The 9201-nt window shown below is 60.4% G+C and overlaps 1 protein-coding gene across 1 annotated transcript in view; it reads left to right on the forward strand.

The window, feature by feature from the left end:
- Positions 1-88: 88 nt before the first annotated feature.
- LOC104386158 (beta-adducin-like) overlaps positions 89-9201 on the forward strand; it is a gene marked incomplete at its 5' end in the record, with an annotated part of 12337 nt that continues 3224 nt past the window's right edge. The window contains 9 exons of the mRNA XM_009994702.1: positions 89-238; positions 1159-1302; positions 2789-2887; positions 3604-3672; positions 4839-5079; positions 6143-6285; positions 7485-7574; positions 7669-7828; positions 9061-9110. Coding sequence (XP_009993004.1) covers positions 89-238; positions 1159-1302; positions 2789-2887; positions 3604-3672; positions 4839-5079; positions 6143-6285; positions 7485-7574; positions 7669-7828; positions 9061-9110 — 1146 coding nt within the window. The remainder of the gene's footprint in view (positions 239-1158; positions 1303-2788; positions 2888-3603; positions 3673-4838; positions 5080-6142; positions 6286-7484; positions 7575-7668; positions 7829-9060; positions 9111-9201) is intronic.

A 9201-nucleotide genomic window follows, 5' to 3' on the forward strand; every position in this document is an offset into this window, starting at 1 on the left:
TCTAAGGTCTCCCTGGAGCCTTCTCTTCCCATCGCAGGGGAGAAGGGGGGTCCACCCTTGAACCCAACCCCTCAAACCCTTCCCCCAGGTGAAGGTGAACGTGCTGGGGGCCGTGGTGGAGCCGGGCAGCAGTGGCTTTCCCCCCGACGCCCGCAGCTTTGGGCTCCACGCCGCCATCTACGCTGCCCGCCCCGACATCCGTTGCATCATCCATCTGCACACGCCGGCCACCGCCGCGGTAAAAAGGGAGGGAAGCATGAAATGGGGCTGAAAGTCCCCCTGTTGAGTCTCCAGCGTCAGACTGGGACCTCTTAACTCTCTAAACTCCTTCTCCATGCCTGGGTGGGGCTGGGCCCAACCCTAGACCCCCCGAGTTGGTCAATAGTTTATGTCTGAGGGACTGAGCAGCTGCCTCTTGGAGTCATGGATGGGTTGGGTTGGAAAAGACCTTCAAGGTCACAGAATCATCCATTCCCAGAGTGGCCTGGGTTGGAAGGGACCTCAAAGATCATCCAGTCCCCCCCCTGCATGGGCAGGGACCCCTCCCACCAGCCCAGGCTGCTCCAAGCCCCATCCAACCTGCCCTTCAACCCCCCCAGGGATGGGGCAGCCACAGCTTCCCTGCCCAACCTGGGCCAGGCTCTCCCCACCCTCACAACAAAGAATTCCCTCCTCATCTCCAACCTCAATCTCCCTTGCTCCAGTTTTCATCCATCCCCCTCATCCCATCCCTCCCTGCCCTTGTCCCAAGTCCCTCCCCAGCTTTCCTGGAGCCCCTTCAGGCACTGGAAGCTGCTCTAAGGTCTCCCTGGAGCCTTCTCTTCTCCAGGCTCAACACCCCAACTCTCCCAGCCTGTCTCCAGAGCAGAGCTGCTCCAGCCCTCCCATCAGCTCCAAGGCCTCCTCTGGACCCTCTCCAGGAGCTCTTGCACAAAGCAATGACATTATTTTAAATTCCTGAGCTCTTTTTCAGCCCCTCAGCCCACGAGGCCCCATCTCAGGCCTGACTCCATCACCAAACCCATGGTCACACGAAGTTGCTACGAGATAAAACACCCCGATTGGCTTTGAAATCACCAAGGAGCCTGTGTTCTGATGGGGTTGGTGGGGTGTTTTTTGCAGGGCTGTGGTGCTGATTTGTGCTCTGCCCCTGCCCAGGTGTCGGCCATGCGCTGCGGGCTGCTGCCCGTGTCCCGCGCCGCGCTGCTGCTGGGGGACGTGGCCTATTACGACTTCGGCGGGGAGGTGGAGGACGAGGCCGACCGGGTGGAGCTCCAGAAATCCCTCGGGCCCACCTGCAAGGTGAGGGGGTGCTCATGTCTGGAGATGGCTCCCCAAAACCTGGTGGGGAGACCCTGGGAGAGCCCGGCCAGGGAAGCTGTGGCTGCTCCATCCCTGGTTTGGCGGGGACTGGGAGGTGCTGGGAGGTGCTGGGAGGCGGATGGGCTTGGGGGTCTTTAGATGAGATTGATGAGATGATTTCAGATGGAGGTTGGACATGTGTAGGAAATTCTTTGTTGTGAGGGTGGTGAGAGCCTGGCCCAGGTTGCCCAGGGAAGCTGTGGCTGCCCCATCCCTGGCAGTGTTGAAGGGCAGGTTGGATAGGGCTTGGAGCAGCCTGGGCTGGTGGGAGGTGTTCCTGCCCATGCAGGAATGTGGGACTAGATGGTCTGTAATGTTCCTTCCAGCCCAAACCATTCCATGATTCTATGCCCCTTAGGGTCTAGCCCCAGTGCGAGGATTAAGAGAAGGCTTCAGGCAAAGGAACATCATCCAGCTGTGGTGCTGGTGCTGGAGCTGTGAGTCGTTGCCATCATTGCAAAGGCAGTCCCAGTTTTGGGGGGCTTGGGGCTGGCTCAGCACGGCACAGCTCACCCAGCTCCCAGCTGGTGGCAGAAATTGGGCAACCTGAGGTTTCTTCAGCCTTGGGGCGGATGGGTCTTGCCCAACGGGGGGCTTGCAGCTGGGAAGGGTGACACTAGGCACTTCCCCAGAGCTTGGTGTAGAAATGAGCTGGGTCTTTGGAGGCAGCCCCGAGGTGGGAGACAGGGCTTTGCACAGTTTCAGTTGAAGGGCAGGTTGGATGGGGCTTGGAGCAACCTGGGCTGCTGGGAGGTGTCCCTGCCCATGCAGGGGGTGGGATCTAGATGATCTTTTAAAGTCTTTCCAACCTAAACTATTCCATGATTCTATGACCCCGTTTAAGGAGACATGGTTCTTCATGTCAGGTCTGTTCCAAGCTGGGAGCTTGGGGCCTTCCCACAAATCACGCACCCCCCAAAGGAGATTGTGCATGACATATTTGTACCCCAAACTCTAGGTCACCTTCCGAGTCCATCCCCCTCATAGTGCTTGGTCAGTGATTACCATGGAGTTATGATCTGGTTCCACCACTCTTTCTGCTTTCACACGTGCTCAGGGGAAGGTTCTTCACCTGGGCAGGGGCCTTTTTGACCCATGGGTGTGACTTTTAGTGTTGTAATGAGATGATCACGAGTTAAGTTCACCTCAAGGACACAACATCACAAGTTCTGCCTCTCCAACCACCCCAGACTGGTTCAACCATCAACCTTCTTGACTCTGGTCCTCACCCCCTGCATTCCTGAGCTCCTTGAGGTGCAGACCTCAAGTCTCCTCTGCCAAGTTCATCATGAGACACTCTAACCTTCTCAATCAATTGCCTTCTTCAAGGCCCAGCTGGTGACTGCAGGAGGTCCTGGCTCAGTGCTGGCTGTGGTGGCACAGCCCCCTCCTCGTCCCACTGACACTGTCCCTCCCGTGGCCACAGGTGCTGGTGCTGCGCAACCACGGGGTGCTGGCGCTGGGGGACACGGCTGAGGAGGCCTTCTACTGTGCCTTCCACCTGCAGGCAGCCTGCGAGGTGCAGGTGAGCTGGGCACAGGCTCTGCTGCCACCGCGGTGCTTGGGGACCCTGCACTGAGCTGGGGACGGGCTCAGCTGCCACCCTGGTGCCACCAGGGGTAACACGGAGCTCTGCAGGCTCAGCTGCCACCACGGTGCTCTGGGACGGTGCATTGGGTTGGGGATGGTCTCAGCTGTCACCACAGTGCCACCAGGGATAAACACCAAGCTGTGCCAGGTCTCAGCTGCCACCCTGGTGCCCTGGGACCATGCATTGGGTTGGGGATGGTCTCAGCTGCCACCCTGGTGCCCTGGAACCATGCATTGGGTTGGGGATGGTCTCAGCTGCCACCACAGTGCTCTGGGACCATGCACCGAGCTGTGCCAGGTCTCAGCTGTCACCATGATGCTCTGGGACCATGCACTGAGCTGTGCCAGGTCTCAGCTGTCACCACAGTGCTCTGGGACCATGCACCGAGCTGTGCCAGGTCTCAGCTGTCACCCTGGTGCCCTGGGACCACGTACTGAGCTGGGGATGGTCTCAGTTGTCACCACGGTGCCACCAGGGATAAGCACCGAGCTGTGCCAGGTCTCAGCTGTCACCATGATGCTCTGGGACCATGCACTGAGCTGTGCCAGGTCCCAGCGCCCGGTGCCCCGGCGGGGGCAGTGACGGGGCAGCCGGGGGGTCCGTCCCCCCCGCCGCTCCCGCTGCAGCCGCGTCTCCCGGGGCTCCCGCAGGTCGCGGCCCCGGCCAGGGGCGTGGGGGAGCAGGAGTTCGAAGCCCTGATGAGGATGCTGGACAACCTGGTGAGCAGCAGGACGGGGCGGCTCCCCCGGGGCCCGAGAGGGACTCCTTCTTGGGTCTGATCCTGAGAGGTTTCTTGCTGGGGGCCTGGCTTGGTCAGTGGCTTTGTCCATGATCTAGGTGAGGGGGTTGGGGATTTCCTCAGGCAGTTTGCAGAGGACACCAAATTCGATGAGAGTGTTGATCTGCTTGAGGGTAGGAAGGTTCTGAAGAGGCACCTGGACAGGCTGGATCCATGGGTTGAGCCTCTGGACAGACTGGATCCACGGGCCAAGACCAGTTGTATGAGGTCCAACCAGGCTCAGTGCTGGGTCCTGCACTTGGGTCACACCAACCCCAGGCAAAGGGGAAAGAACAAAGTGCCCGGGGGAAAAGGACCTGAGGGTGCTGGTCACAGCAGCTGAACATGAGCCAGTGTGTGCCCAGGTGGCCAGGAAGGCCACCAGCACCCTGGCTTGTGTCAGCAGCAGTGTGGCCAGCAGGACCAGGGCAGGATTGTCCCCCTGTGCTGGGCACTGCTGAGGGGGCACCTTGAATCCTGGGGTCAGGTTTGGGTCAGAAAAGGGACATGGATGGGCTGGAGGGTGTCCAGAGAAGGGCAAGGAAGCTGGGGAAGGGTCTGGAGAACAAGAAGGCTCTGGAGAACTTGTGAGGAGCAGCTGAGGGAGCTGGGGGTGTCCAGCCTGGAGAGACGGAGGCTGAGGGGAGACCTTCTGCTCTGCAACTGCCTGAGAGGAGGTTGGAGCCAGGGGGGTCGGGCTCTGCTCCCCAGGAACAAGTGATGGGACAAGAGGAACGGCCTCAAGTTGCCCAGGGGAGGTTTAGGTTGGATCTTGGGAACAATTTCCCCATGGAAAGGGTTGTCAGGCCCTGGCCCAGGCTGCCCAGGGCAAGGGGGGGTCCCCATCCCTGGAGACATTACACACACAGAAGTGGCACTTCAGGACATGCCCTGATGTGCAGCGGCCTGGGGGGTTTCTCTGGGGTTGATGGTTGGACTTGGTGATCTTCGAGGTTTTGTCCAAGGCTGCTGCTTCTGCGGCTCCTCCCTGAGCCCCCTCTGCCCTCCCAGGGCTACCGCACGGTCTACACCTACCGCTACCCCCTGGTGCAAGAGAAGAGCAAGCCCAAGAGCGACGTGCTGATCCCTGAGCCCCCTCCCCCCCAGGGCTACCGCACGGGCTACACCTACCGCTACCCCCTGGTGCAAGAGAAGAGCAAGCCCAAGAGCGACGTGCTGATCCCGGCCACCGTCACCGCCTTCGTCTTCGAGGAGGACGCGGCGCCTGGGCCCGCGCTGCGCCAGCACGCCCAGAGGCAGCAGAAGGAGAAGACCCGGTGGCTCAACACCCCCAACACCACCACCAGGGTGAAGGTGGTTGCAGCAAGGCAGCAAGACCAAGACGATGGTGAGGAGCTGCTGCCACCTCCTTGGGTGGGAAAGGGGGGGGTGGTTTGGGAAAGGGTCTGGCTTGGGAAATGGTAGAAGGTGGGTTGGGGAGCTGGGTGGGTTGGAAATGACCTGGAGGAGATGGACTTGGGGATGGGGGTGGATGAGAAGCTCAACATGAGTTGACACCATGTGCTGGAGCCCAGAAACCAACCATGCCCTGGGCTGTCACCAGCAGCGTGGGCATCAGGGCCAGGGAGGGGATTGTCCCCCTTGGCTCTGCTTTCATGAGACCCCACCTGGAGATCTGTGTCCAGTTCTGGAGCCCCTGACAGCAGGACATGAAGCTCTTGGAGTGAGTCCAGAGGAGCCACAGAGATGCTGGGAGGGCTGGAGCAGCTCTGCTCTGGAGACAGGCTGGGAGAGTTGGGGTGTTGAGCCTGGAGAAGAGAAGGCTCCAGGGAGACCTTAGAGCAGCTTCCAGTGCCTGAAGGGGCTCCAGGAAAGCTGGGGAGGGACTTGGGACAAGGGCAGGGAGGGATGGGATGAGGGGGATGGATGAAAACTGGAAGAGGGAGATTGAGGTTGGAGATGAGGAGGGAATTCTTTGTTGTGAGGGTGGTGAGAGCCTGGCCCAGGTTGCCCAGGGAAGCTGTGGCTGCCCCATCCCTGGGGGTGTTGAAGGGCAGGTTGGATGGGGCTTGGAGCAGCCTGGGCTGGTGGGAGGTGTCCCTGCCCATGCAGGGGGTGGGACTGGATGATCTTTAAGGTCCCACCAACCCAAACCATCCCATCATATAATTCTAAGTTACTGAGCCCACCAAAACATGGTGAGCATAAACACCCAGACGTGGGAAGTTCCTCCAGGAGTGAGAAATGCTCCTCACGGTCCCTCTATCTAACACAACCTTTCCTTTCCTCCTCTATCCCCCCCAAAAAACAACATTTCTTTTAAAATCCCCTCTTCCCAGCCCAGAGCCCAAACCCCACAGGCCTCGGTGGGGTCTCCCCTCTATGCAAGACACGTTTTGGGGGGATCTCCCCTCTCCACTGGGCACATTTATTGGGGTGTCCCCTCTCAGGATCTTATCTCCATGATTCACAGTGGCTGAAGGCAGATGAGGTGGACAAAGGCAGCAGTGGGACCCCCATCCGGATTGAGAACCCCAACCAGTTCGTGCCCCTCTACACGGATCCTCAGGAGGTGTTGGAGATGAGGAACAAGGTAGAGTCCTGTCCCAGAAGCCCCAAAAGAGTTTGGATGTGGATGCAGGGGGCTGGGCAGACCCCCCAAGAGAAGCCTTGTACTACCAGCAGCCCCCAGGTCCTCATCCTGCTTCTGTGTGGGGTGGATGTGACACAGCTCAGAGGGTTGTGGTACATAGAGCAGAGTCCATTTGGGGCCTGTGGTGTCCCCAGGGGTCAATGCTTGGTCTGGTCTTGTTCAATATCTTCATTAACGACCTGGATGAAGGAACAGGGTGTGACTCAGCTGGTGTCACCAAACTGGGAGGGGTGGTGACACTGCAGAGGGCTGTGCTGCCATCCAGAGACCTGGGCAGGCTGAAGAGCTGGGCAGAGGAACCTCATGAGGTTCAACAAGGGCAAGTGGAGGGTCCTGCACCTGGGGAGGAAGGAACCAGGCACCAATAGAGGTGAGTGGTTCACCTTCTGGAGAGCAGATCTGGGGACAAGGATCTCAGAGTCCTGGTAAACAGTAAATGAGCCAGGAATGTGTCCTTGTGGCCAAGAAGACCAATGGAATCCTGGAGTGCATGAGGAAGAGTGTGGCCAGGAGGTCATCCTGCCTTTCTGCTCTGGTGAGGCCCCATCTGGAGAACTGGGACCAGTTCTGGGCTCCCCAGTTCAAGAGGGACAGGGAACTGCTGGAGAGAGTCCAGGGGAGGCGAACAGAGATGGTTGGAGCATCTCCCTGATGAGGAAAGGCTGAGGGAGCTGGGACTGTTCAGCCTGGAGAAGAGAAGGCTGAGGGGAGACCTGATCAATGCCTGGAAGTATCTCAGGGTGGGTGCAGGAGGATGGAGCCAGACTCTGCTCAGCAGTGCCCAGGGACAGGACGAGGGGCAACGTGCTTGGGGACGTGATTTAAGCACTGAAGGGGTAGAATAGGTTCTGGTTGGTGGATTTAGGTGATGATCTTGATGATCTTCAAGGTCCTTCCCAACCAGGATGATTCTGTGTGGGACATGGGACGTTCCATGGAAAGGTGAGGAGAAACTTCCCTGCAGTGGGGGTGACAGAGCCCTGGGACAGGCTGCCCAGGGAGGTGTGGAGGGTCCTTCTCTGGAGATACCCCAGACACACCTGTGGAACGTTCTCCAGGGGATCCTGCTTTAGTGGGAGGTTGGAGTAGATCTCCAGAGGTCCCTTCCAGCCCTGCCAATCCTGTGCCTCCTCCCCCAGATCCGGGAGCAGAACCGGCAGGAGGTGAAGTCGGCAGGACCCCAGTCCCGGCTCCTGGCCAGCGTCATCGCCGAGACCAGTCGCAGCCCTGTAGGTCACCCCGTGTCCCCAGCCCCTGTCCCCTCCCTGGAACACCCCACCTCCCACCGTTTGGGGGGGTGACACTGCTCCGGGGGTGTCCCAGTCCACAGAAAGCCACCTGGGGGATGCAGAGGCCAAAGAGACGTCGGGGGAGGAGGCACCAGCCGAGCCAGAACCTCCCAACCCCTTCAGCCAACTGACAGACCAGGAGCTGGAGGACTACAAGCAGGAGGTGGAGAGGAAAAAGCTGGAGCTGCTGCAGGGTAGGATGGGCTGGGGGGAGCCCTGGAATCCCCCTCTGGGCCAGCACCCAACCCAGCTCAGGTCCAGCACCCACCAGATCCTGGGGCCACCACCCACCTGAGCTCGGGTCCAGCACCCACCTGAGCTCAGACCCAGCACCCACCTGAGCTCAGACCCAGCACCCACCTGAGCTCAGACCCAGCACCCACCTGAGCTCAGACCCAGCACCCACCTGAGCTCAGACCCAGCACCCACCTGAGCTCAGACCCAGCACCCACCTGAGCTCAGACCCAGCACCCACCTGAGCTCAGACCCAGCACCCACCTGAGCTCAGACCCAGCACCCACCTGAGCTCAGACCCAGCACCCACCTGAGCTCAGATCCAGCACCCACCTGAGCTCAGACCCAGCACCCACCTGAGCTCAGATCCAGCACCCACCTGAGCTCAGACCCAGCACCCACCTGAGCTCAGATCCAGCACCCACCTGAGCTCAGACCCAGCACCCACCTGAGCTCAGACCCAGCACCCACCTGAGCTCAGACCCAGCACCCACCTGAGCTCAGACCCAGCACCCACCTGAGCTCAGACCCAGCACCCACCTGAGCTCAGACCCAGCACCCACCTGAGCTCAGACCCCCCTGAGAACTCTCCCAGACCCCCTACCAGACCCCTCACAGACTGGGCACCTCCCGCCCCTCCCGTCGCTTTGATGTCCCCGGGGTGAAGGAGCGGGCAGGGGGGGAGCGCAGGGCAGGGGGGGCTTCTCGCTCATGGTGTCTCATGGTGTCTGTCTGTCTGTCTCCACAACGTCCGTGTCTCTCCTCCACGCGTGGCTTTCACCCCAAGGAGTCACCTCTGGGTCCTTGTCACCGTAGTAAGTACGGAGAGACCCCCGGCCCGGGGGGGGGACCTTGCTCTCCGGGACCACGTTCCCGCGGGGACACAACCCCTGGGCGTGTCCCGACCCCCCCCCAGGCTCAGGAGCTCCCTTGGGGTGGTCGTTGCCTCCTTGTCTCTGCTTCCCAGCTTGATTCCCTGTGCCTGAAGCTCTTCCCAGTTTCTCCATCATCCCACCCAGCTGCTTGTCCCGCAGGGAAGGTTGGGAGGGGGCTCAGAAAAGCAACAGGAGGGGGATCAGGTCCCAGAGCTCCTGCCCGGGTTGAACCAGCTAATGAAGGGAGGGGGAAGGATTTAAACCCCCATTTCCATCCCCCAGAGCCTCACCCCTCTCCCCTTTTCCCTCTCTCCAAGGTGACAAGAAGGTGGCTGGAGACCAAGCACCAGAGAAGGAGCCACCGGCAGTGAACGGGAAGGAGGAGGAACCAGCCCCCCAGGAAAGGCTGGACAAAGGGGGGACACACACCAGTGCCCCCCCCAGCGCCCCCCCCGAGG

Source organism: Chaetura pelagica, unplaced genomic scaffold (assembly GCF_000747805.2).
Source record: "Chaetura pelagica isolate M959 unplaced genomic scaffold, ChaPel_1.0 scaffold1953, whole genome shotgun sequence".
In the NCBI taxonomy this organism is placed as follows: domain Eukaryota; kingdom Metazoa; phylum Chordata; class Aves; order Apodiformes; family Apodidae; genus Chaetura; species Chaetura pelagica.